Source organism: Chaetura pelagica, unplaced genomic scaffold (genome assembly GCF_000747805.2).
Source record: "Chaetura pelagica isolate M959 unplaced genomic scaffold, ChaPel_1.0 scaffold356, whole genome shotgun sequence".
Classification (NCBI taxonomy): domain Eukaryota; kingdom Metazoa; phylum Chordata; class Aves; order Apodiformes; family Apodidae; genus Chaetura; species Chaetura pelagica.
Window position 1 is genome coordinate 796,086 of NW_009953964.1, and position 27,859 is coordinate 823,944.

General features: G+C 38.5%; 1 protein-coding gene across 1 annotated transcript in view; it reads left to right on the top strand.

Annotated features, from left to right (window-relative positions):
• Positions 1-27,859, top strand: part of SLIT3 (slit homolog 3 (Drosophila)) — a 485,523-nt gene that overhangs the window by 294,906 nt on the left and 162,758 nt on the right. The window contains exons 8-9 of the mRNA XM_010001942.1: positions 3,655-3,818; positions 17,679-17,820. Coding sequence (XP_010000244.1) covers positions 3,655-3,818; positions 17,679-17,820 — 306 coding nt within the window. The remainder of the gene's footprint in view (positions 1-3,654; positions 3,819-17,678; positions 17,821-27,859) is intronic.

Consider the following 27,859-nt stretch of genomic DNA (forward strand, 5'->3'; position numbering starts at 1 on the left):
CCAAACCTACACAAAAAAAAAAAAAAAAAAAAAAAAAAAAAAAAAAAAAAAAAAGAAGGGGGGGGGGGGGGGGGGAGGAGGGAGGAAGTCATAAATAGGATTTATAAAGGGAAGCTTTTATATTGAATTCTGAGAGCCACTTTTTATAGAATGCTGACCCACTCTAAAAGGATTTGCTGGAAATTTAATTTCAGGTCTATGGCTAAAAGGGCACCTTTGCAAACTTGCATTTGTATTCATTTCACCTCATGTTCTGTAAAGGTAGTTTCATCAATATCAAGTGGCATGTTTCAGTCTCCAAAGACTGCCAAATAACACACAGTACCCTTCTCAGCAGCTCAATATAGGGATTGAAAAATCCTACATAGATGGGTCGAAACAAAGTAAAATGGTTCCGTTTTCTACATTTCCTTATACCTGTTTCAAAAGAAAAGTAATCAAAATAGCAATTAATTATAAGTTAAATACAGCAATGAAATAGCATTTCATCATTTCTTCTGCTGCTCCTTCCTATTAAAGATTCTACCTCTATTCTCAAGTAATCTTAGCACTTTTCACAATTAATACTTTGTTGATTATAATTATTAATAAAAGAAGTTTGTATATATATATTACTTTTTCTTTCTTTCTTTTTTTTAATTCCTTCTGTTCAGAATTTAGGCCAATACTGTTTTGGTTTAACTGAGTTTTGTGTAAATGTGTAGTAGTACCCTAAAAACCAACATTCACCTGAGAACATGTACAACTAATCAATTTTTGTTCTCCTATGTGAAATATTTATATAAATATATTATTTGGGAGGAAATGTTTATACTTTCTCTAGTTTCCTGAGCTTTATTTCACTTGATAAACAGTCTCTCCTGCATGACTATACAACCACAACTAACAATTTGCATGGAAGGAGAAAGCTGCCCAATGTGTAATGGTTGAATAATATCTACTGTTTAATATCTTGGTTGTTGATGCAAATTTAGTTCAAATGGATCATGAATGATGTTCATTACAGTTTGGCAAATCTACCATTTTCCTAAAAAATTATCTTCAGTTGGAACACCTTCTCAGATAGCTTCACATTTGAACATGCCTTTTTTCTGAAGCTCTTGTAGGGAATCCCTGGCCTGACCATCACTTAAGTAGAGAGAAGCCCTTTTTCCCACCCAGCTGAGGCTCAGTGGGGAATGGATAGTGTTTTCCCTATGTCTATCTCTTACACACCAGTGAGATCCATTAGCAGGACATTTGGGACTGTTTGTGCTGCAGCTGCATCTGCTGTGATAGTTCTGAGGATAAATAGCTTTTCCTTCATGGGTCTCAAACCAATCTTCTCATTTAAGAAGAACAGAAAAGAAAGATTAAAGAGCATATTCAACTTGAACGTGACCTCTTGGAGAAAAAAAACCCCAAACAAAACAAACAAAGAGAGAAGTACTCATAAGATTTGAGACACTTTCAGAAATTCTTTTTTAAAATCATCTCCTCTGTACTAACATTTTTTACTGAACTGTCTTTTCTGTTGTTAAGTTTCATTGATCTTTTAGCCTTGATTGGAAGTGATAGGAATTAGTTTTTATTGATCTGCTTTCCTTTGCTTGAAACAGCTTTATTTATGTTAAGGCATGGCCCCCATAGCTTTTTGCCTAATGGTAAATGTCTTGTCTCTGCATGTGTGAGTGACTGCTGAGATAGGCAATTGCATAATTTCTTGTAATTTTTTTTGTTTAAGGGTAAACTGAAAATGTACCAAATCACTTCTGTGCTTTTCATGTTCACAGGGAAGTGGTACATTATGTATTTGAAGTACTTGTAAAAAGTCTTTTTCTGGCTATATTCATCAGTATAATTAGCAAAAAAAATATAGTAATAGGTTGCTTTGTTAAGCTTGATCTGCTCTCTAAGAGGTCTTCTCTTGAAAGCAAACTTTAGAATATCTGTGCAAAAAAAAAAACCTGAATAAACAACAAGGTAGGGCTCTGCTGAGGCAGGTGAGCTGGTAAAGAGGGGACAGTTCACACTACTAAAATGGGAAAACCCAGAAACCAGCTATAGAAATTTAGAGAGGAAAAAACCCTTAAGTCACGGAATTGGAAAGCTGTCCCTTTCTGTTAAATTCTGGTTTTATTACTCCTGCCTGTCTGTATCTGTATGGGCAATGCAGGGAGTGGCACGGGATGAGATCTGCTTCAGTTCCTGAAGGAAGATGATTCTGAACATTGTTGGTGACTGCTGTAATGGGGAGGGATAATATTTTGAGGATTTAAATGAAATGCTAACTCTCTAATTTAGAACAAAGCCTTACTGTGGCATGTCTAGATGATTTTTTTGTCTTTGCTTCATAATTGTGTTTGTTCTTTCAATCAAGAGATAAATGATTCATAATAACAAAAAATGTTACTAGAAATCTAACTGCAGTGTCAATTAAATATCTTCATAATCCCTAAAAATTAGGTCTCTTGGCCATCCTTCTAAAACAATTACATTTTGCAGTGCTCCCAGGAGACCAGCATCTTCCATCTCTACAGGATAAGCTCTCAGTTCCAGATTTCCACTCTTTGACTGTGACTACCCACCCCAGACACACCAATCTGGGGACTGTCAGCCTGGGTGCCACTGCTGACCTGCACTGCTGCTCTTGCAGGATGAAGATCTCACAGATAGAGAGTTAATTTCTTTGGTGGATGGACAAGGCTAAGTCCTGTGCACACCAATTCTGAGCCTTTTTTTAAAAAAAAAAAAAGATGCAATGCCTGTAATTTTAGTGAATAATGCTTTGTCTAACCATTTCTGACAGCATTTTCAGTCTGGTTTATCATTTCAGCTTTGGTATAGCACTGCAAATGTATGACTCATTACAACAAATGAAATAATTCATGTCCTGGGCTTTTGTTTTGACCTAAAGTTTGGTAGCTATTAAAATTACCAGGCTTGCTCCCTGAACACATCTGCACTTTGTAGACTTCTTCCCACAATGTGAGGGAAATCAAGCAAATCTCTAGTCCCAGGCATCAAGGGGGCTGGGAAGGGAGCTGTGGGGCTAGAGCTTTCACTACAAGGAATAGCCTCAGCATTACTGTGTGACCTGACCTTGTTGTGGTCCCCTTCTTCATAATGAGTTGAAAAATTCTGTCTGAAAGTTAAAAACTTGCATTAAATTAGCACAGTAAAAAGAGCATTTATGACATTGTACAGGCAACTCAGGAACATACAAGGTATCAACAGCCTCTGGTGTGTGGGCTCTCTCTCTCTCTGCACCCCCAAAGAAGAGAGAAGAGGGAAGAATCACCTAACATCCTGTTTTCCAGCCTGGTCCTTGTGTTTATACAACTCATTCTTTGAATTCACTCAAAGATATCACCTTCATTCAGATACGAAATCACAGGCAAAGTGATCATTTGGAGTACTCTTAAATTCTGCATGTTCTTTTCTCTAGAATGGTCAGCTCATGATGGCAGGACTTCACTTCATTCTTCCAAGGCATTATAAATAGTAGCACTAATTTATATGTGGGCATTTGTATATTATATGGCAACATGGACAGTCAAGGCCTGACTCAGGTGTAACCAATAATCTGCAGTGACACTTCTTAAACTGTAGTGTCTTTTGTGTCTTCTGCTTCAAAAACTGATGCTAACTTTGGGCTGGTTCTGTCTTCTGTAGGCGGCTTCACTCCAACTTCCTGCACTGCGACTGCCACCTGGCCTGGCTGTCCGACTGGCTGCGGCAGAGACGCACCATCGGGCAGTTCACCTTCTGCTTGGCACCCGTGAGCCTGAGGGGCTTCCTTGTGGCAGAGGTTCAGAAGAAGGACTTTGTCTGCTCTGGTAATGATGTCAATTGTTCGTTTCTCTATCAGCTGATGGCTTTTGTGAGTCACATAAAAACAGTGAATGGAAAGCTATTACATTGTGTCTGACTGTCATTCTGTGGCAGTCCTGTTTGATTTTAGTATTGCTGACCATTATGGAAGTAGATCAAATTGTTAATATTTTCTAAGAATGACTGGGTTCCAATTAACATTCCAGTTCTCAAATAATTTTTTCTACTTTAGCATTGCCAATGATATCAACATTAGAAATCAATTAAGTGTGGATAATTTGCTGTTTCTCAAGGGAAGGGCTCTAGAGCTGACTGGAATATGAAAGAAAGGAAATAGAAGATGCTAATCTGAGTCTGTTGGTAAATGATTGGACAATAGAACAGGAGAAGCAGATTTTATCCCAGGGACTGAAACAGGGTTCTTAAGGAGCCAGTGGACTGTTCTACAAGTTTCCACACTGACAAATGAGGCTGATAATACACAGCCAACTCACAACCGTGTGCCTGTGTGTTGGGCCTACTCCTCAAGTCCTGGAACAGCACTTGGCTCCCTTGTGACAGAAATGCATTTTCTTAATTGAAGAAAAAAGAAAGAAAGAAAAAAAGAGAGAGAGAAAAAAAAATAAATTGAAAGAGATCTCTGAATTTGGCTGAAAGGAAGAGATCTGTCAGAGAGGAGGCATGGCAGTGTGTATGCTGGAAACAAAAAAAAAAAGGAAGATGCCAGACACAAGTATGGAGATAGTTTTGCAGGCCAAAGGATAAGTAACACAGGGAGCTTGTTATGAAGTGTGAGTCCTCATCTTGAGAGACTTTGAGTCTTGTGGTATTATGTTCTTTATCTCTCACAGCCTGTGCCATAAAGCTTTATCCTTTTGGTACATGGGTTGACTTATGGAAATACAGTACAAATACTCATGCTAGAAATGTTTTTAGGAATCTTTTTTTTCTGTATTTTTATCTACATGTGACAAAGCAGGGGAGAAACAGTCCTACTTGGAAAAGAAGGTTTGATCTCCTTAACTATATCGTGGATGGTAAATTAATGCCCAGGCCTGAAGGTGTGCAGGAAGTGTTATGGGCACATGGAAAATTAAGTTGTGAACCATTGATTTTTGTGACATGACTATCAGGAGTGTTGTGCAGCTTCTACACAGTTGTGATGGGAGAATGGCCAGAATATCTGATACATTTAATCAAAAGTTTAGACAACAGAAAAGTTTAGAAATCTAACAGTCCTAGGAGAGGCAAGATAAAAGAAACAGACAAATTAATTAAGCTATTGGCAAATATATTTTTACCAAAGAGCTAAGCACCACATCTTCTTCTTATGAAATGAAGTTTCAGATGGGTCATGAGTTCAGCCATTTGGATTTATGATATAGTGAAGTCAATGGAAAAGAGTTTTTTAAATCTGAGAAGAGACAATAATTGCTGAATGAGAAATAGAACATGGACAGACTCATCTAAATGGAGTTTTCTGTGCAGACTATGACTTCCAAAAGAGAAAAGATTTTTAACTGTTGCCTGTTGGAAGAAGAACATATAAGAGAACTCTCAAGATTGGCCTGCTTTTTTTAAAGCAGAAATTAATACAAATTAAAGGAAAAAATATTCCAATGAGACAGTCCATCAACTGTATTCCCTAACCCTTTTTAGGAAATTAAATATACTGGAAAAGAAATGCATTTAAAGAGCTCATTTTAGTGGAGGATTTAGCAGAGAACTCAGCTTAGTATGTGCTAGTTCGACAAAAACCCACATGGACAGCTAGTTTAAAGAGGGTATAAATCTTCCCTGCTCCTTATTACAGTTCTTATTCCTGATTTTACAGCGTAATTTGTTCATGTTTGATTATGAAATCAAACTAGGACAGGAGGTGAATATTGAACTGAACTTGTCCCTCTGCAGAGGAATTTTATACAATTTAGGCTTATATGAATCACTGTAACTAGCCTCAAGCTGGCAGTGAAGCAGCCTTTGCATCATCATTATGAAGAGCTGAAATACAGTTGAGGGAACTGCTCTAAGTCTAGGCTGAGCATTCCAAAGACTCATGTTATGGCAGCAGGATTATCATCTCAGTGAGAGAAAATGCAGCTTTTCCTCTACTGTAAAATTGGACTAATCAGAGCATTCCAGTTCAAAACTTGCATTGTTGCATGCTTCAAAGCAGAAGGAGGAGAATCAAATAATTTGAGGAAAGTGCATCCTTGAAAGACTGACTTCTGGTTATTCTCTGAACCTTACACACAAGTAGGGGGTTTTAATAATTTTATTACAAATGTTCCTTTAGAAAAAAAATTTGTATCCTACATAGCGAGGACTAGCATAAGTTGGAAAACAAGAAGTGAAACATGGATACAAAAGTGCCATAATTAGAACCCAAATTGCTTTATTCCTTCTGGAAACTATGCTGCCAGTCCTGTACAGTGATATTTATATGCATTATGTGCAAAGTATCTCAAGATAATCTTGAGGAAGCCAGAGTTATGTGCTAACATATCTGTGTCAACTGAGGGTCAGTCTTTAAAAAATATTGTTCACGTTGTACACATGAATTATAAAAATGGTAATTCAATCAGCACTTGTAGGCAAATTGTGAACAGTGGAAAAGACATTCCAGGTTTCACTTGTTTGTGCCCATGAGCATTTGGCTCAGAACTGCAGGTAAATGTGTAGGATTAAATAGTGAGCAGTTGTCTGGAGAAAGGTTTGCAAATATGCCTAATTGGATTTGTGTTACTGAGGAGGCAGGGAGAAGGTCATTAACAGAAGTGACTAGATGGCCTCTTACCATCAGGGCAGCGCACTCAGTACTGCTGGCAGTCCTGTCACCAGCCAACTGACACCAGAGCCTTCTAGCTGGCTTCTCCAGCAAGCTGTCCCCTCCTTGTAGGAGAGTCTGTCCCTCAGAGCCACCCCTGACAGAGCAGCCTGCCTAGGCCTTTGCCTTGAAGCCATCTGTTCCCAAAAAATTCTCCAAGCAGACTTCCTCCTGCACAGTTGCATACTGACCGATGCGCCTGCTGAGACAGTCGTAGAAGGAGAAACTGTGTGGCACCAGAGTGCTCCTGTTTGCCTCCCAGTCCTAGCATGAGGTGCTTCTCCTCTCTCCCCCTTGCAATTCACTGCTCTGCTGCTGTGATGGAAGGAATGGTACACTAAAGCAAACACTTAGTATCACTTGAAATGCTACCTGCATTCTGACCCTTGGGAACTGTTTATTTTTGTATTCCCTTAGCTAGAATCTGGGGCTGCTGGTTTATGCTCCTTACTTCTTAGAGCCTTTCAGCCTTTGCTTGCATTAAAACCAGCTTCTTGCCCATGTTCAGATGGTTCACTGTTGAACCAGCTTCTCTTTCTCCAGTTCTGTTTCTCAAACACACACACTCCCTCTGCTTGTCTGTCTCTTGTCCTCCTCTGACCTCTTTAAGAGAACTTTATTTCATTTTCCTCTCATATAAGTTTAATTATGACACTTGGATTTTAGTTCTACCTGCTTTTTACTTACAGAAGTTGAAATTAATCTACATATTGATCAGTTATGTCAAGTCATAATGTGTTTTCTCACTTGCATTACTGCACCTGTGTAGCTTTGCAAACTGAAACAGTTGAGTTCATGAAGTTACACCACCAGCAGCACCTCGGTCTCTTCGGTGCTCTGTGCAGGACCCACTGAGTGACCCCATTTTTTCACACTCTTTTACAAAGTATACACACGATAAAATAAATATGCATCTTACCTGTGTATCTGTGAATAAATCAGATACATTTGGGAGCACTGTACTCCATACTGTGATGTGTAGCATACTTCAGCCAGCCCTCCCCTCAGCAACTGCTGTCAAAACAGTTCCAGTGTCATCAGTTCTCAACTGGTGCCTTGCAGAGAAGACTATCTGGTAGGTAAGCAGGCAGAGTGTGGTGGGAGGCAATTGTTTTTTCTCTACTGTTGCTGCTGATTCTGAGGTGGTGTTGACCCTGAAGGTGCAGGTTGATACAGATTTGTTATAGTTTCAGCCAGTAGTTTTAGGTATTTTACAGTGGACTGTGTTTACAAAGGAGTATGAAGTTTGGATGAGATTTCTTAGAATAGACCAGAGAGCTAGAGTTTCTGATTCATATGGTGCGACTGCAGCTGAGGTATAATAAAGAGGAAAGTGTGTTAGCTTCCTGCTGCTTAATGCAGACTGGAAGCCCTAATGAGGAAGCAGATTTATTTGTTGAAGTGAGGTCAAACAGTCTTAAAACATAACTGTTACTCTGTGGCCCAGACCACGAAAATCAGTAGATTGTCTTGCTCCATTTTTCTCCTAGGAATTTCATAGTATATTGTTGAGGAGAAAACTAACAATGAGTAACTAATAAAATAGCACTCCTCAAGCTTAGTATCTTAATGAGAACATTCAGAAGATGCCAAAGGAAAAGTGTGTGGTGAGAGGAGTTTCCCCATCTGCTCTTATTTAAAAGACTGTGCAGTAGTGTATCTGCAGCAGGTCTGCTGCTTTCAACATGGGATGTGGGGGTACTGCCTGCAGGGAAGATTGGTGCTCCCTGGAAACCAAAGAGGAGGGAGGACTATTTGCTAATGATGTAGACTTTGCTATTTCTGGGCAGCAGCAATTGCTCCTGAGGGAGCAGAGTGGTTTCCCTCCATGCAGTCCATCCCATACAGAGAAGTGCTGCAAATCGCCACTAGTTTTAATGGTCACAGGAGAGCAGTGGTGTTAAATACAAAGGAACAGGGTTGACTTTGAGAATGTGACCAAGCCTTTTTTATGAAATCTGTAGACTTTTCCGGTTCAATACATGTGTGTGATTGGCAACACATTTATGGATACTCAGTTAAGAGGAGTAATTAAACAAAACATACAGCTGCTTATAAAATGACTGCAGAATTCCACAAATGAATGGGTGGCAAGGACAAACTTGCATATATTCACTGCCAGGTTCAAGTGAATTTCTGTTTTATTGACAATTAAGTTTACTGATGTTATATAGTTGCAGTAAAACTGTGGTGGGTGGACCGTGGCCAGCTGCCCACCCAGCTGCTCTCACTCCCCCTCCTCAGCAGCGCGGGGAGAACACAAGGTCTGCTCCAGCACTTCCACCCCCTCCTTACCCTCTGCCTTTGCTGCTCACAGGCTGTTTCGCACACTTATTTCCTCACTCCTTACTGCCTGGCACCATTTTGCCCTTCCTCAAAGACATTTTCACAGAGGCAGCACTGGCCTCTGTGGCTGTGGAGCCGCAGGAATGGGCGGGAAGCAGCTGGAGCCGGCGGTGGCGCGAGGGGCAGCTCGTGCCTCTCCTCACAGATCCCCGGCAGCCTCGCCGCCAGCGCCTGAGCTGAGAGGATCTCCTGGCCCATGGAATTAATTCCTTGTAATTGCAGGCAAGTGTCTTTCAGTCAGAAGTCTGTCAAAATTGTATTCTGTGAATTCCGGACGCCACTAGGAGTTTGGCTGTACCAGAGGTCTCTCACAAAAGAACAAAGGCAGCGACCTCGGCCTGTCACAGGACAAAGGCGAGAAAGGTCGCTGGTGCCCTGTGTTTCTTGACGTGTCCCAAAGGCCAAAGAATTTGGTCCAAGGAATTCCAAGGCAGCTCTGGGAAGGGGACAATGCCTCACTCTTCAGTCATTTCCCAGTCATCTGGAAAAAAGTTTTTCCTAGCTCCAGATCTGGCTATTGGGTGAGCTCATGGCCTGGCTGGACCCCTTGGCTGTCATTATGAGGAGAAATGTCACATTCTGCTTGACATACTGTGATAGCTGTGTCAATCTGTAATGCTTCTGCCTGAAGTGAATCCCATCTTCCTCCTCATCCTGCAGAGACCAGCTTCTGCTCTGAGCAGGGAAGGTCCTCTTAGCTGTGACAGGACATGGGAGCGGGGGGTGCGGAGGAGGGAAGAAGCAAAGACGAACGTGCAACAAACAAAATCAAGTCGTGTTTGAACCTTCTCTTCAAATATCAGCAAATTAAACCCCAGAGACTCCAAGCATAGTCTTAAACTGTACCTTCCCAGCTCAGGTTTGTTAATGGATAACCCATTTAGAAGACCATCCAGTACTAAGCTCCCTTCATAGAATCATAGAATCTTAGGGGCTGGAAGGGACCTCGAGAGATCATCTAGTCCAACCCCCCTGCCAGAGCAGGGTCACCTAGAGTACATCACACAGGAACTCATCCAGGTGGGTTTTGAATGTCTCCAGTGAGGGAGACTCCACAACCTCCCTGGGCAGTCTGTTCCAGTGCTCTGTCACTCTCACAGTAAAAAAATTCTTTCGGATATTCACCTTGAACTTCCTATGCTCCAATTTACACCCATTACCCCTTGTCCTATCACTGGTCATCACTGAGAAAAGCCTAACTCCGTCCCCCTGACACTCACCCCTTACATATTTGTAAACATTGATGAGGTCACCCCTCAGTCTCCTTTTCTCCAAGCTAAAGAGACCCAGCTCCCTCAGCCTTTCCTCATAAGGGAGATGTTCCACTCCCTTAATCATCTTCGTAGCTCTGCACTGGACTCTTTCAAGCAGTTCCCTGTCCTTCTTGAACTGAGGGGCCCAGAACTGGACACAATACTCCAGATGCGGCCTCACCAAGGCAGAATAGAGGGGGAGGAGAACCTCTCTTGACCTACTAACCACACCCTTTCTAATGCACCCCAGGATGCCATTGGCCTTCTTGGCCACAAGGGCACATTGCTGGCTCATGGTCATCCTCCTGTCTACCAGGACCCCCAGGTCTCTTTCACCTACACTGCTCTCCAGCAGTTCAGCCCCCAACCTGTACTGGGACATGGTGTTGTTCTTCCCCAAATGTAAAAGTCTGCACTTCCCCTTGTTGAATTTCATCATGTTTCTCCCCGCCCAAACTCTCCAACCTATCTAAGTCTCTCTGAATGGCAGCACAGCCTTCTGGTGTGTCAGCACAGCCTTCTGGTGCGTCAAACCATAGGCTTCATAGGCTTACAATTGATCATGCCCATTATCTATCATTTAACCTTGTACAGGTGGTATCCTTTCACTTAAATAATTTGTCTTCCTCTTCATTTTTATGCTTGAATATATTTATAAGCTCACTGTATTATTTCTGGACCTATTTTTAAATGTCATTTCATATGCACCTTCCAGAGTGCTGATACAAATTGCAGAATTTGCTGTAATGAGATTACTCTGCACAGATGCCATTTGATATGTAGATACACCTCTTTTAAGACATTGTACTAGCCTTTTAAATTTTTTTAGCCTTTTTTGGAAGAGCAAATAGTATACAAACCCAGAAAACCAAAAACACACTAATGGCTGTCCTTATGGTGCAATAATCAAAAAGTCAGCTTCTGGATACTTTTAGGGGAAAAGGCATTTGTTGCCAAGGCTGGAGACATTCAAAGAAAGGCTCAGCGTGGGCACAGGGCATAGGGAGACATTCAAGCTCTACCTTTTCAGTCTCTCCAATAGAAAACCTACATGGAATACATTTTCCTGAGAGAAAAGCAACTTTGTCATAGTTTTGCAATGACTTGAGTTGTCTCAGAGATTCTGTTTATTAATCCTTCAGAAGACCAAATTTACCTATAACACCTCAGTTGTTACAGGTGAGCCTGCGTCTTTCTTATACTTTCGTCCATTTTGTTTAAAGCTATTCCATGAGATTTCAGAGCTATTATTGTTGATTAAATCATTGCAATATTACTGCTTAAGAATAAGACAATGTGAAGTGAGGTCTGATTTTCAGAGTTATTACTGATGAAGCAGGTAGAGTAGGTTTTTGTAGAATAAAGTAGTCTTTGTTCATTAAGCCAGACCTTCCTTTCAGTGCGATTGGATATTTCTTTTTTCATTCCTCAATATTTGTTTGCAAACCAGTTGGTGTTTACTTTGCTTACAGAATAGTTGTGCTCATGTGCTGTGAATTTTTAACAGATAAATCTACTGTTTAGGAATGTTCAGCAAAATAGTGAACTTGAAGCAATTAATGAATATTCAATGCTAGCAACTTTTTGCATACCATAATCTTGATGGTATTAACAGTATCAATCAGGGGCTCAAGTCACTAATCATAAATGCTTAATGCTGTGCTCAGCAAAAGCTGTTGAACAACCATAGAGGGAAATATTTGCATAAACCATTTTCTGCACTTTCCTGTGGAATAAACACATTTGTACAGAATTTACTCCATTAGTGACATATTTGCCATCAATAAGGAGTGTTAACTTCGCAGATAGTTCTGATTGCTTTGTCCGTGTTTCTCTGAAGGACTGTGCACACTCAAGTGTGTTTTAATATTGGGATGAATATATCTGTTAGGCATCTTTTTGAGATGGAATTACTGGGAAAATAGCGACAGCTGTCACTCATGTTGTAGTAATTGATTTCAGATGTCCCAGCATTGTAAGACATTTCAATGAATTATCTCATTAAACCACAAAAGGTCATAATAGATCCACAGATTCCCGATACTTGTACTGTTTTGTTTATTGATCAATAATTTCATGTCTGCTGTGAAATGATTTAAATTATTCATCAAAAGAATGATTTAAAGTCACCACAGATTCTTAACTGGTAAATCCTGTCAGATTTTTATTAAAATTCATTAATATATTTTACAAATAACTTACATTTTGCTGGTGGAAAAGAGCTGCTGCAAAGATAACTGGATAGGTAAGGAGGTAATAAGGCACACTACTTAGAGTGCTGTAATTGGGTGCCAGTGCGAATGAGATTATTTAGTTTATTTAGTCACTGCAAAATGTATTTTAAATGCCTGTGTCATTTAAGCTGTCCTTTTATACACCATAACAATTCTATTCTAATTGTAATATCCATCTATTTGCTACTTTTAAAAGGCTAGAAACCAATGAGATGGTTATTTGACAAAAGCACTTAATTCCTATGTAAACTGCTGGGTCCCAAGGCTCTCCCCTGTCTCCTCTATCTCCCTAACCCCTAGTCTGAAACTGTAGCAATTAAGCTGTGCAGGCTAATCACATGCCAGATATTAACTACCCTAATCATTGAGGCTGACATTCATTACATCAGGCCCAAAAAGCACAGTAATTTTTGTTAATCGTGTTCCTATCCTGGTTTCCACATTTTGTTAGTGTTGTTTTTTCAATAGCAAAATGCATAAGAGAGTTGATGATTTTTATCTCTTAAAGAAGAATGTAATTAACATGGTGAACTAGTGCTGCTGTATAACAAAGTCTGAAATGGCAAGTGATGACACATAGTAAGAACAACTTCAGAAGGGAAATAATATAAATGCAGCTGGCTTCTCTGTGGCCAGCACCCATTTTGTTGCATCCATGCTGTAAGGAGCTGAGTGAACTTACAGAGAATGCAAACAGGAATCCTGGAATACTTTTGTATTTCCTGTGCCTTTTGAATAAGTTATTGGCAGCAAAAGGAAAATTAATTTTTAAATTTCAACTATCCTTCTTCAGAGACTGTAGTGCCTTGCAGTCCTTGATCCATTTGTATGTTTATACTCTGCATACCTTAGAAAATCATACCCAAATTTTAAGAACTTTAATTTCCATAGTCTACTTAGACTTATTTTCTTGAGCAGTCCTTTCCATGCCAGCTCTTCACAACTATACAAACATTATATTGATTAAAATCTCTTGGACTGTTTTGTCCTTTAATTCTTTAGATCTGCTACGTGTCTAACAATAAATCATCACTCAATTGAAGCAGTTACATCCAAATCAGATTTGAAATTCTGTTTATAGCATTATTCAGAAAACTTTACCTTAACAGATGACTGTTTGTGTGAGAGCTGATGGAATATGTGCTAGATGCCTGTTGAGCATGCATGTGTAATATAATATTTTATTCTTTGCAAGGAAAACATAAGGAAAAGTATTTTATAATAATGATAGCAATTTATGAACAAAAACTTTTTATTTCTTTGAAGACTTCAGAAATCTACAGTCTAAATCTGCTTTTTTCATGAAGGAGAAAAAAATTCACTGAATATAAAGGTCTGTATTCAGCTTGGAACCAAAAGTCTTTTTATTCTAAGCAGAAAATGTCAGTCAAAGGTGGGAGGAATACCAGGTATTGTGGGGAACAAGGAGAATTCAAGATATAATGAGAGATTAAGTATTTTTAAATAGTCCTTTTTCTATACTATTTTAAGTGAAATTAGAAAACTGATCTCTCGTTACATGTGGAAAATAATCTGCTCAAACATAGTCTCTTTCTTTACTTTTTCTTTTACATTCAGTGTGAGCTGTTATTTTTTTCATCCCAGTCCTGTTGCATCTGCTTTAAGAATGAAGATATTATACTGCTTTCCCTAAATATATTGATGTCATACACCTCACTGGTTATCTAACTGATTGTTTTCCTCACTAGCCATAAATCAAAACTCTGTTCATCTAAAAGTTCCTTGTTTGTAGTGGAAAATCACATGTCTGAATTGAATTTTTGGTCTGAATTGAGGATAAATAAAAGGGCTCTTACTGGCTTTGGTCTATTATATATCAAGTTTTTGTTTGGAGGTGATTCAAAAGGCTTAGTGGGCAGCAAAAACGATGGCCTGATTGACATTTTGGTCTTTCCATTCAAAAAGTTGCTCAAAAGTTCCATGGTATTCAACTGTAGTGTGATATTAATTTTCACCTTATTGCTGCTGCTACCTGGTTTTTGTGCAAGTAAGACTGGTGTTTCTGTCTTTTCTCTCTGTTCAGAGTGCTTTATATAACTATCCTTTCAAACCATTCCTTTAGTGGGGAGCACCTTGCAATTCTGTGTCACACAAAATGGGGAGTGATGAGTTGAGTTCCACTGAGTCTTCTACTGTTGATTTAGATGCAGCAGAATCAGGAACAGAATCCAACTGGGAATATGTCAGTTTTTTTGATCTTGTGCCCTAATGAAAAGGGAGTGTGTTACTGCTTCTCTAACCCACAGCAATATGTTGCAGATTTATAACTGCAAAATGCATTTTCCCTTTGCTGCAAAACCTGTTCAGAAAGCACATCAGATGTATGATGGTAGATCTGACCTTGGTGCCAGCTTTCTTTTCACCTCCCAGAGAGCTGGGGCTGCTCTGAAGTGTTTCTTCCCAGTTTGGTAATTTCTCCCTGTACCTAAAAGCTTACAATAGCTTGTTTGCACTTCCCTCACTCTTTGTTTTGTTATGACCACGGCAGCACAAGGTAGGAAGACAAGGAGAAAATATAAAACGTATGTGCTCAAGCTGTATGAACAAACCTGTTGTTCTTATGCGAAGAAGGCCTGTGTGCATTTTGAGGGAATATAAACTACCTTTGGAAGTAGTCACAGCTAAAATCTTACAGAAACCTTAGACGCTGTGAAAGACAGAGCTGGCAGTGCTGATGGTGATATGTTGCACAGTTCTATTAATTTTGAAGGAGTTCTGTTAATTCACAATGATGTTATGTCTGCCCTGCATCTCTATAGCCACAAGACAGACCCAGGAGAGCTGCTTGTCCTGCCTGTTATGCATGTACATGTACAATTAGTGAAGATTTTTTTGTTTGTTTAATTCAAATAGCTAGAACTTAAAATACTGTGTTACACATATGGTCCTGTGTATAGATTATGTTAAGACAATGTCTAGTAAGATTTTGAAACTGTAACAAGCCAAACTTCAGGTTGCCTGATAAATAAGAATTTGATTCCTTGTGCCATGCACATTCGTATTCAGATTGTAATTACATTATTGAATTATTTTTTTACCGTAGATTTTTGCTCAGTTGATTCTGTAGAGTGAAGTTGCTGAAGTACTGAAACCAGCTCTGTGTTGCCTGTTGCTGGTCAGCTCCTTACCTGCAACTGTCACAGAAGTTGGAAACTGAGCTATATACAAAACAAGATATTTTAGCAAAGAGAAGGGATCATTAGGATCATCTCATGATAAAAACAGCTGCCCAGTCTCATGAAGAAGGAATTTGATTCCTACCCATGCCACAAGTCTCCTGTGAGATCCATTTTTTCAAGATGATCATTACATCCCAAAATCTAATTTCTGGGTGTCTGAATTAGAGTTCTGAGGTCTGGACTGCCAAAATACACTTACTCACAGCTCTGATTAACATCAATAAAAGTTGTATTTAAAACACAGTCCTATGAAACCCACATTTTTCTCCTGCTGTCCTGACAGAACGTCAGTTGATGACTCAATAAAAAATAATTCAAACCCAATACTTTGTTTTGGCAACATTTCGTACACAGTTGAAATGGTGATCTTATCCGGCAACTTGACAGTATCTTTTAATATAAAGCAGTTCTGTCATCTCTGGCTGCAAAATAATATTTAAAGGGGCTTACCACTTGCTTAAAATAAGGAAAATTCAGACAAAGAGAAATTAATTCACAGCAGAATTCAATACCTTTTATAATGGAAGGCATGATTTTGCTATAATTGTCTTTTGCTTTTCAGGAGGAAAAGCAGGAGGGCTTCCTCTGCAAGTGTAAAGTCAGCCTGTAGTATTCAGCTGACATCTCAATCTGTATCTGCCTTTCAAAATGATACTTAGAGATGCCACTGAATGTCTTTCTGATGTTGACTTTTCATTGCTGTTTACAAGTCTTTGAAAATAGGAGCAGCCTATATGAGCTGACTTTGCTGTGCGTAGTTAAGGGCCAAACCAGAGGGTATGTAGGCATAAATTAAGAGAGAAAATGTATAATTGTTATAGAAGTTTAATTGTTGTAATGATATTTGATTGTAGATTGATACAAATATTTTTGGACTTTTTGTCACTGCATTTATAATTTATGAAAGTCAATCATTAACAGTCATGCATCTTTTCCAAGAAAAACCCCAACACTATACAACTTTGCGTATTATTCTCCAAGTTTTTATATTTATATGATTTGACAACTATGATGTTTTAATTTTTCCAACCAAAAGACCAAATAAGTTTTGTGATTATAATCTACTGTAATCTAGAAAAATACCCATCTTGTTTGTATTATGATTTTATCACTTCTTGACGATATTAACCCCCGGCTCTCTGGTCAAAAAGATACTTGAGGTTTCTTCTGTTGGAAATATGACTCATCATAAACAAGTCAATAACTGTTACATCTTCATAACCTCAATTAGTGTAGCAAAACAAATTTATCTGTGTTTAAGTGTATGTATATACCAAAATTTAAATGTAAGAATCATAACTCTTTGAGTAAAAATGACATAATTGCTAATTTCAAAAAACTTACTTACAACTAAACCTGAATCTAATGAATTCACTAGAATGAGTGTAGAGCAGTGCCCTCATGATAGAACTTTGCTCTGTAAGTAACTTCTTGTCTTTCAGTGGAATTACTATATTAAGGAAGGATTTGAAAGTCTAAACTCACATTTTTCTAAATTCTTTTTGTATTTCCATTAACTGCATTGTCTAATCCTGAAAAAAAATAGCTTTATATTTCCAGTCTTTATGTCATAACAAGTTACCTCATTTCAAAAACACAAGTCATCGTTGATGACTATTTCAGTATGTGAAAATATTCAAGGACTGTTTGTGTAATGGAAACTTCTAAGCAAAGATAACTTTTCGAAATACTGCTAGATCTTAAGGCTTATTTCTTTTTAAATATTTGAATAAATTGATATGGCTGATCATGGAGGGGACCAAAGAACTGTTCAAGAAGGAAAGAGATTGATAGAGTGGAAACTGAGTAAGAGTAAGAACACAGTAATCTTTTACACATTTTCTCTGCAATTGATTTGTAGCACATTATATTCACTGAACCCAAATAAATTATTACTTCATATAGTAAAAGGATCTGGGAAACTCAGAGGCTGATGTATTTTGTTGTTAAAATCTCAGGCAGTCATTTCTGAAAGCTAATGTTTAATGTTTTCATTATGTCTCAGGTCCCCAGTCTGAACCTCCGTCATGCAGTGCCAGTTCCATCACTTGCCCATCTGCCTGCACCTGCAGCAACAATGTAGTGGATTGTCGAGGAAGGGGCTTAACCGAGATTCCAGCTAACCTACCAGAGGACATTTGGGAAATGTAAGTGCCAAAGTAATGCACCATTCTTTTCCATGGCTCCCTATTTTTAGCCTATGTCATAGCCTTCTGTGTGGAAGAAAGACACGTGTTTTGAAAACTGTTCTGAGCAGTTATCAGATTGAAATTGTGCTACCCCAAATCAAGCTGAAGTTCTTGGCATATGATGTTCAGGTTGTGTATACATCTCAGAAATCCAGTATTGTAGTTCTATAGTCAGGAAAAAGAAACAGTCCCACAGGAATCCCTGGAGGGATTTCTTAGTTTGGTGTGATGCATTTGTAGTGAAGTATGGCATCAGAACACATTGTCCCTGTTGATTTTACCTTCTATTTCTTGTGTCCCACGTTTTTATATTCCTAGTTCTTTAACACTTCTTTTTTTTATGACTTTTTTATGTTGTGAAAGCAGATGCTGGCTTTTCAGTCTTGTTTGGCTTTATTACCTTTAGGAATTGTTATAATCTATTTTTGTGTTCATGACTTCATACCACTGTGGTCCTGAAATACTGTTACATTAAAATAAGTTGCTTTTGATCAGTCCATGGGGAATGCAGATCAATTATTTTCATCTTTAGGTGCTTGTCATACAGAGATATCCAACCAGCCTTTTATAGTCTACATAGTATGTATTTCTGTAGCTACTGGACTCATTCAGCTTCTTGCTGCTGTAGAAGTGCTGCTATGTAGCAAAATTCACTAGGGTAAAGCATGCTCTGAGCTGCTCACATGTAGCCTGGCCCACTATGATATGTCTGGAGTGTGACAGTTATAGCCAATGAAGGTGATGTGCTATACTGTTTGCTGGTGATCTGCTCTACCCCACTAGCCCTTTAAGTCACTTTATCAGTCACTTTATCACCTCACATTTATTTGGATTGGTATCTCAGCACAACAGTTTACAGCTAGCTTATGCTTGATTGTGCATCTCCACAGAAAAGTTGTATTAGAAATAATAAAAATTTTAAAAGCCCTGTAAATGCAAAGAAAAAACATCTTAACATTGTTGAGAATGTACCTAGTGCACAAAAAATGTTTATAAGAAACATTAAGTCTTATGCAAGCTGTTCTCAATGCCTATTACCTGCTTACTAACCTCCTGACAAAGTTCAGGAAGTGTTTATTGTGTTTGATTCCAGTATATTGTGGCACACAAAATATGCATGTAATGCATGTTTTTCTGTGCATGAAAGTCAGCTAGAATGATTCTGAAAATACAAGCTGTGTTTGGCATACCGAGAATATTTAATGTTTTGTGCCATTTTGAATTCTGTTGGATTACAATTTTTCAGAAGTGTTTGGAATGGTTCGATAATAAGTGTCAGAAGATGAAATTGGTCCAGACTTACTCACAAATTAAGATTGGGCTAGGATAATTGTACAATTTTGTTTTGTAGTGTTGAAAATGCTAGGAGATTATCTTTTTGGTTCCATGCCAGACTCACTCAAAGAGCAGCATCTGCAGGAAGACTGAGCCTGGTGTGCTCTGGCAGTCTCCTGACAACAGTGCACCTCTGTGTGAGAAAGCAAGTGAAAATGTTCACCTTTATTTTGAGTGTCTGAGTGCCCAAGTCTTACCTCCATTTTGGTTACTCCAGCCCACAAACCTGGGACTTGAAGTAAAAGCAACTTGTCAGATCTTCTTAGGAGAACAGAAAGTGGAGGAAGTCTTGGAGAGCCTTTAAGCTAGACAATGAGGTAGCAAGTCAAGATGCATATAATGTTTCCAGAAACTTGCATAACCTGGAGGTTCTAAACCTTCTTAGACCCGTAGAACACCAGTTAAAGCTTGTAGCACACTGTCTAATGATTCAGATCTGACAGAGTTCTTGCATTTTAGGCACTACTTATTTGAGTCTGTGTCTGTAGATAAACCTCTTAAACCACTCTAATACTGCACGTATCCTTTGTAATTCATAGGCACTTCAGGTGGGAGTGGTTCTGCAGAACTCCTGAGTGTAACTGTCATAAAAACATCTATTGTTCACTTTCTGTGGGAATCAATCCTGTGATGGTTTTATTTTTATGGAATATATATATTAAGAAATGTAAGTAGTCCTATCAAAATAAGTCTTAGTGGGTGACAACACTTACATAGTTGGTTTTTTACTGGTAAAATGGTGTTTTCATTTTTAAAAGTACTGGTAAAAAAGAGCAATTTATCTTATATCCAAGGGCAAAGTACTGCATATTCTCAGATAGAGTAAAGGATATGGTCAGATATAAAAATGTTTCTGGAAAGATGGAAGAAGCTGGCTCAGTGTTTTCCTGGAAAAATCCTGACATAAATTCTTTTGATCAAGATAGCCATTCTAGTTTATGTAGAAGTCTGTCATACTGCTCAGAAATTCAGTTTGTCTGAGGCTGCTCTGGGCTTCTTCAATACAAAGTCCATACAGAAGTCTCGTTCCAGCTTCACATGGAATAGTCACTATCTTTTGATTTTATATGATAGGCAGAATAATTCTGTTTTGCTATGGTGCTATAGCAAGAGGGTCAAGTAAATTCTCTGTACACACTGTAACCCACACCTCTAGATGTCACACACATGTGCTGTTGGGTTTGGATTTAACCCCTGTGGTTGGCATTTAGTCAGCTCTTCAGTATAAAAGGTGGCTATGCAGTGGTACTGCCTGTACACTACTTTCTGGACTCTAATCCTGGTATACTGGGATCCTTATCCTCCTTGAGAGATCTAACTCTTACTAGAAATGACTCTTCCTATGGAATATGGGGTACTGACAAACTGCACAGCTGGGTTGATATTACACAGAATCCTAGAGGATTTTATCTTAATGGTGTATTTTTTATTGAGCTGTTTCTACCTAGTGTAGTAAATGCCCGTTCTACTAAAACACATTTCCCCCTACAAACACTAGTCCATTCATAATATTGATATGGTAGTATTAAAATGCTGCACCTTCCTCAGTTCCACTTGGGACATTTCCAAGTTCATTTGCTTGGTTATTACTTGCATTCAGTGGCAGCTTCCTCATTCTTATATTTCCCTTAACTCAATATTTGATCTGGTAAGAACCCTTGACTGACAAACTGTTCTGCAGAAACACACAGCTGGTGCTCCCAACATGGTTAGTAAGAGTGACCTACATTTCACTCTGTGTTTCGGTATTAATTAAAGATTTTTTTACTCAGCCTTCCTGCCTTTCTTCATTAACATGAATAGGCAGAACCTTCTTTGGCAAAGCTGCCAACCAGATCTAAATTTGTTTTAGTTGAAACAAAAAAACCCACCTGTCACAAAATAGGCAACTCACTTGTCATGAAGCATAAAAGAAGCATCATATGACACCAATTTTCACTTGCTGCTGTCCACTGCCACATGTGACTTCCAAGTCTGTTGTGTTACTCTATTACACTTCTCCCTGAGGTACATTATCCTGAAGGCCCTTGTTGCAAGAGTGTTGGTTATTAAATAAAGGAATTCAGGAAAGCTAGAAATCTAGCCTTGCTTTTTCATAATTTCATGAAATAGGCAGCTAGAATGTACAGAATGCAATTCATTTTTTAATAAATCTTCTTGTTCAGTGGCAAGCTGACATCAACAGCCAAAATGACTGAGGAAAAATGAGTTACAAGAAATTGAAGCTGAGGAAAACAGACTTTGTGTTGTATGTTATAAAAGATTCTCTGCTTACAAAGTAGTTATCTTGGTTTTTTTGGAGGAGAAATCAACAGTGTATGTTACAGAGAAACTCATGTGAATAAGCACAGAAAACTTTTGCATGAATGCTTGGATTAAAATGAAAGTCATTAAGCACCTGGACGCTTTTACTGAAAAAGAAATACCAAAACAATTATGGCTTGATGGTTTGCTGGTAAATGAACGGTACAGTCATTTCTCTGCATTGGAACAGCAACTACAATAAAAGGAGAAGATTGCATTTATTTAGAAAGGATGAGAGCAAATGCATGCAAGGTAAATGGGGAACATAGGGTGAAGGTAGAACGAACTTGACCTTTGAGTGATATAGGAGGGTGGGATGACCTACAAACTGGTAGGAGACAAAGTCACCAAAGAATCTGTTTCTCTGATCAGACTTGATTGCAACCTCACAGCCTCTGCCTGTCAGACTGGATGGCAGCTCAGCCTGTATGGACAGGACAGCCAAGTTGTAACAGAGACCTGTTAACTCCAAAGCTACCAGCCATGCCTGCAAGAACCCCAACCCTGCAGCATGTGGGAGCTTGGAAGGGTGTTCTGAGAAGCACACTTTACAGTATAGCGGGTTGCACTCAGCGTGGGGCTGTTGTTGGCTCGGACCATTGGGCTGGATAGATCTGAGCTTTGGCACTGTCTGCCTGTTCTCAGTCCTTAGTGTCTGACTGGTTTTATGCCAGGGAAAGAACAGCTTCCCTGCACTTGCAAATGTGGGGAACTGAGACTAATGACCATGCTAGCCCTGTCTGTAGTGTTTCAAACAGTATTGCTTCAACATGCTGCCTGCCAGGTACGTTTGATTGCTCCCAGTACTGAAGAGTGATCAGTAACTCCCTATTAATCTTCTTCTCACCTCACTACACTTTTCTGTATCCCTGCTTTAGAATTGAATTTTTATGCTGTTTGTCTGCTCAGACTGATAATCTTATTATTTATTTATTTATTTATTTATTTTTTAATCACTGCAAACCAGGCTGTATTTTAGGATATTCATTCTGGACAGCTTCTGTCTGAGAATTCTGTGCACCTTAATACTACTTCTATCTTTTTGTTTTGTAAAAGATTGACTAAGTGAAAGTAGGCAGCCCCCAATTGTTGGCCCTCCTGCTGCTGTCTGCCCTGCAGCGCATTTTAGACGTGCTCATGGTGTGGTGCCCAGGGGTAGGAAGGCTCCTGGCCTGCCAGAGTAGCAGCCACTGGCACCAGTGCTGCAACTGGGCACTGCCTCCCTGAAGGATCTTCAGATTGTGTAAAAGAAATACTTGGCTAATTGCTAGTTCTAAGGGCTGGGTTGTGGTTTGAGACAGATACTTCAGAGAATAAAGACTAGCTGGGCACAGTATGGAAAATTTTGGGAAAAGAAGTCAAATAAGGAAACAGCAAAACATATTATGAAAAAGACTGGGAGCAAAGGCAGTCAAGACCATTTGATAAAAGTGCTGTAAGTCTGAGAAAGGGAGGAATATTTGCTGATAACACCTGAGATTACTGGTAGTGAGCTGGGGGCCACACAGAGATTAACTATTACACTGCACAAGGTTTTACTGTTTTAACTGCTGCTATTCCAGTTACGCATCAGTGCAGAGGTCTGGGTGTTATACTTTTGTTACATGAGTTTCTTTGTGATGGAATTAGTTATTTCAGCTTTAGTTTTTGAATCAATTAAATTAAATATTTTACTTGAAAAGTTAAAAAAAAAAAAAAAAGCCGAATTAATGTTTGTAGCTGCAGTCTGCATTCAGTGCTTTTGTATGTGTTTGTTGTGGTAAGCACTTTAGTTACACCATAATCTCCTGTTGCTATTAAAAGACTGAATTTGTTTCCCTAGGGATGCATCAGGGTTGTGTAGTGAGGGAGCCTGCATGTATAGAATCTATTCATTTGTTGAAGAAACAGGAAGATACTAAAATGGGGACTGTGGGGAGGATCATCTCATGAACACTGTTCAGAGGATTGGGTTGTAATCTCTTCTTGCCAGTGGCTTTATTAATTGATTCCGGGCAAGTGACTTGCACAGACTTTTCATGGGTGGTCACTAGTGATGGAATCCTTGGTTTCTGGCTGACTCATCTGAGATATTCTGAGGTGCTGAGGACTCCCAGCTGCAGCAAAAGTCAATAGGAGCTGTGCTTTGAACACATTATGCTGTGCTGATTACTTTTAAACGCCAAGTCCCAGTCATCTGCAGCCTTATAAATCAAGCTCCAGATTCTAAAGTATATCCCTTGATCTTGAAACTGATTGTAGATTTCAGACCTGTGCTTTTTCATGTTAATCTTGCTTTATCAATGTTATTTAACCTTTATAATGCTCTCTGATGAGGTTAAGAGAAATATAATTGTATAAACCGAGAGTAATGCTGGATAGGATGTATCTAAATCAGAAACCAGGACCTTTTGTTTAAATGCTGAGGTAACTGCTCCAGACAAAGTAAAGAGGCTGACACTTCCTGAAGGAAGAGTGCTGCTCAGGCACCCATAATAGCCACAGCTTCCTGTTTGACTTCTGAGCAGACTAAAAGAGTAGAATAGGATGGCAGTCCTACCAGCATCTAGATTTGGCTTAAGGTCAGTTTTGAGTCACTTGTTCTTTGTTCATTTAGTTTGTCATTCTCACTATTGATAGCAGAATTAGTGACTTGTGTTTTTTTAGGTATGAGTAGTGCTTGATTTTGGTGCTTAATTTCTGCTTTTAGGAAAAATCCTGGAGTTTGAGCACTAAGGAAAAATCTAATGCACTTAACAGTTAGTTTTCTCATAGTGCTATCAAAATGAAAATGAACCAATGATTCTGCAACAGAATTACATTTAAATGTAATGTTCCACTTGTTCCACCTTTAATTAATGCTTTTCTGACAAATTTAATATCTAGAGTCTTTGTCTTGACAGTACCACTGTGCTAGCTGTTTTGCTGGATGGCAGGCAGACCTGTAGAAAGGAGAGTTTGTTGGTTTTGTTGTTTTGATGATATTCTTGGGAAGAAATTACCTTCTCAGTTCCTCAGTACCTGTAGGAGTGTATATTATAGGAGAGCTGGGACTGCAGTCATGAATCTTTATGAAGATATTGTGATTTGAGGAAGGAGATAAACAATTTCTGGGCATTTAAGTTACTTGTATATTCAAAATCAATTTTCCACTGATTAAAATAAAGTCAGAAAACCTATTGTAGAAAGACTGAGGGCTGGTAACTGTATTTTAATAAAATTTATTCTTTCTTATATAAGTTACAAATTAAATGCACTTTAACAATTTTGTGTATAGAAGAAGTTGGCTTTTATGTTCTCATCTTCTTAAAGGCAAGAGTTTTTTCTTTTTTTTCAAGAAGAGAAGTGTGTAGAAATCATAAACTTTGGGGACAGAGGAAAGACAGTTCTGCATTTAACAGTGTTCTTCCTCCTAAAAAAACCAAAAAAACCAACTTTCCCAGGCTTCCAGTAAACACTGTAGCTGAAGCCAGAGCAGTATTTTTGAACACTGTAGTAAATGTTCCATAATTGCTTTTGGTGGCAAGCTCTCTGGCTGAGGAATCAGGTTGGCTCCTGTAGTTGAATCATGATTTCCATTCACTGCTGTAAATTGGCTCTGGACAGCTTCACATGTCAAAATTGACTACTATTTTCTGGATCTCACCAGGCAAACTTGGTAATTCACTCCTTGCATTGAATATAAAAAAGAGGGTTTTATTGTCAGGTCAAAATTATGTAGAAAATAATCTATTCTACAAGGGCAAGATGACACAAAAATAATAAAAAAAATAATAAAGGAAATATTTTACATTGAGAGACAGTAGAGAAATAATAAATATCTGAGAAATGTCAAGAACAGAGATGTTTTCTGTGCTGAGATAGATTGAAAAAAACAGGAAGGTCTGTTTCATTCACAGGTTTAGACACAAGCAGTAACAGGAGGGAGTTTCTGGTGTAAGATCAAGACAAGCTTTATTTCTTACATATTTGCTTTTGTTTTTAAAATTAAGTGTAACTAACATCAGCTATAAGCATAAGAAGATGGCTTTGTTTTGATGAACCTAGATACACATGACAATTTTCATTTTGGCTGTATCAATTTTTATCTTCTCTTTGCAATTGAGAGATTTCTTAAACAAAAAAACCTAAACTAGTTATGTGCAGGTGAAATCTACTCAGACAAGCTGTGTAGAAGTTAGTAAGCTTGCAAGGTTTGAAAGTTTTAGGTCATTGTTCTTTTTGGTTAGGGTTTTTTGTGTGTGTGGTCTTTTTTTTTTTTTTTTCCAGAGACATCACTTCATTCCAGCAGGAACATAAATTCAGGCTTGTTAATAAAAGAATGGTGTGAACAAAAAGGCATATGACTGTTTTAGCTAATACAAATGTCACTCAAAAGCTCCTGTTCTGTCAAGTAAAATGAGGAGATTGTGATGTATAATGAGTAAATGCATCATGAAAGCTGATTATGAAAGTGTGGAAAGAATCACAGAAAATAAAATAGGGAGTATAAAATCATAACTTTGAAATAAAACATCCTAATCAGATTTTATAACTCAGAAATGCTAATTGTCTTTTGGCTTACCTTTCTGTTTATTTTGCTAAAAAAAAAAATTACTTACAGAACAAAGGATTTGAGGAATGTTTGTATTGAAATGATAGAATCTGTTTTGTTGACAAAATATGACAGGTCACATAACTTGAGCTGCCAGAAAGCTACTTAATTTTCCTACTTATTTCTTTTCTTATATATTTTCTTGTGGGTATTTGAAAATGTGTACTAAAAATAGATGTTACAGAATGTACAGAGCTCTTCACAATAAGTTTGATTATAGATTAAATTATTACTTTTTTCCTCTCGTTTCCATAAAGTCTAAAAATATATTTTTGTGTTACAACTTGACAAAGATAACACAACCCATTTTGGATCCTCAAATGCCTGAGCTAGTTGTTGTATTGTTGCAAAATTTGGAAAGTGATCTGGGCTGAAAGGTTCTTCAAGTAGTTGGAAGTCAATAGCGGGTGGGCAGGACTGAGCTACTAAAATAGTAATGAAATTGCAATATGACTTGTTAAGGGTTTAGTCTTTCTGGGAACCAGTGGAACAAAAACCTACTCTCAGTAAAGCAAACATGAGTCTGGTTTGTTAAAAATTATTCCTACTTGTTTATATTAATGTAAAGTAGCCACAGGCCAGATATTGCTTTCCAGTAGGCACTGCAGAAACCCTGTGCCTCCCAAGTTTAGACTTCACAGGCACATATCTGCGTAAAGGTATTTTTTTTCCTGCGAACTCTGATACCAAGTTCAGGTGATCCAATAAAAGCAGCTGAGATGGGAAATTATCTAGTCTAGACTAAGAGTGGGGAAATATTATTTTGTATTCTACCCCAAAACAGTTTCTGCTTAACCTCTAACATCCTCGCCGCATGTACCCACTGATGGTGGCTCACAGGGGAGTTCACTTGAAGTCCCTGCTTCTACATCTGGGCACAACCCACCAAGAGTTCATGCACTTGTGGCAGCGTGGTGAGAGGGAGCTCGGGGCAAGAATGCACCCTCAGTCCAGTGGTGAAGCAAGGAAAATAAATTAATGAGACTGGCAGGAGAAACAGCAATAAAATGTGATGAGAAGGGCCAAAAATTCCTCCCAGGAATGTGGTGTATAAGAGCAGTGGATGGAGAAACCTTGAAGATTGGCAGCATATTGCTGCATTCTGGCTGCTTGTGTGGTAGAGACACTGGTGTTATGTCAAAAACTGTTTTGAAAAATACCAGTTTATAGATTTCTCTGCTCTCTTATTGTTTGTCTGTACAATATTTCATGCAACATTAACATATCACAGCATAGCTAGTGGACTCATAATGTGACTGCCATTACAAATTCAGTGTTTATTGGCAGATACCTGACCAACTGCTCAACTACAGAGTTGTTGTCAGCTTAAAATAAATTCACTGTGATAGTCAGAAGATCCAATACCAGTAATGCTACTTTTAGATTAACACCATGGTATCAGAGAATATATCAAAACATCTGGTTTCATTCTGAAAGGTGTCTTTTGGTAAGTAGAATTATCTGTGTAGCTTTCTAGGTGGATGTATTTTGAAAAGTCGCTTCATTCTTGGTAGGGTTTTGTCTATTGAAGATCTGCCCATAGGTGAATAGTTAAGGTGTCCTTTTTAAAACTGTAGAAGAAGGTTGACAGCTAGACCCGGAAAATCACCACCAAACATCATATGAAGGGAAATTCTACTTGTCACCTCATATTAATACAGGCAGACAGTTTACTGGCTCTCAGCTCTCCAGTTCCTAAAGCAGACCCAATGAGAGGGATTTATAATACATATTAATTTTATTTGGAAGTCATTCAAGGATTGTGATTGAAGACAGCAGTATAGT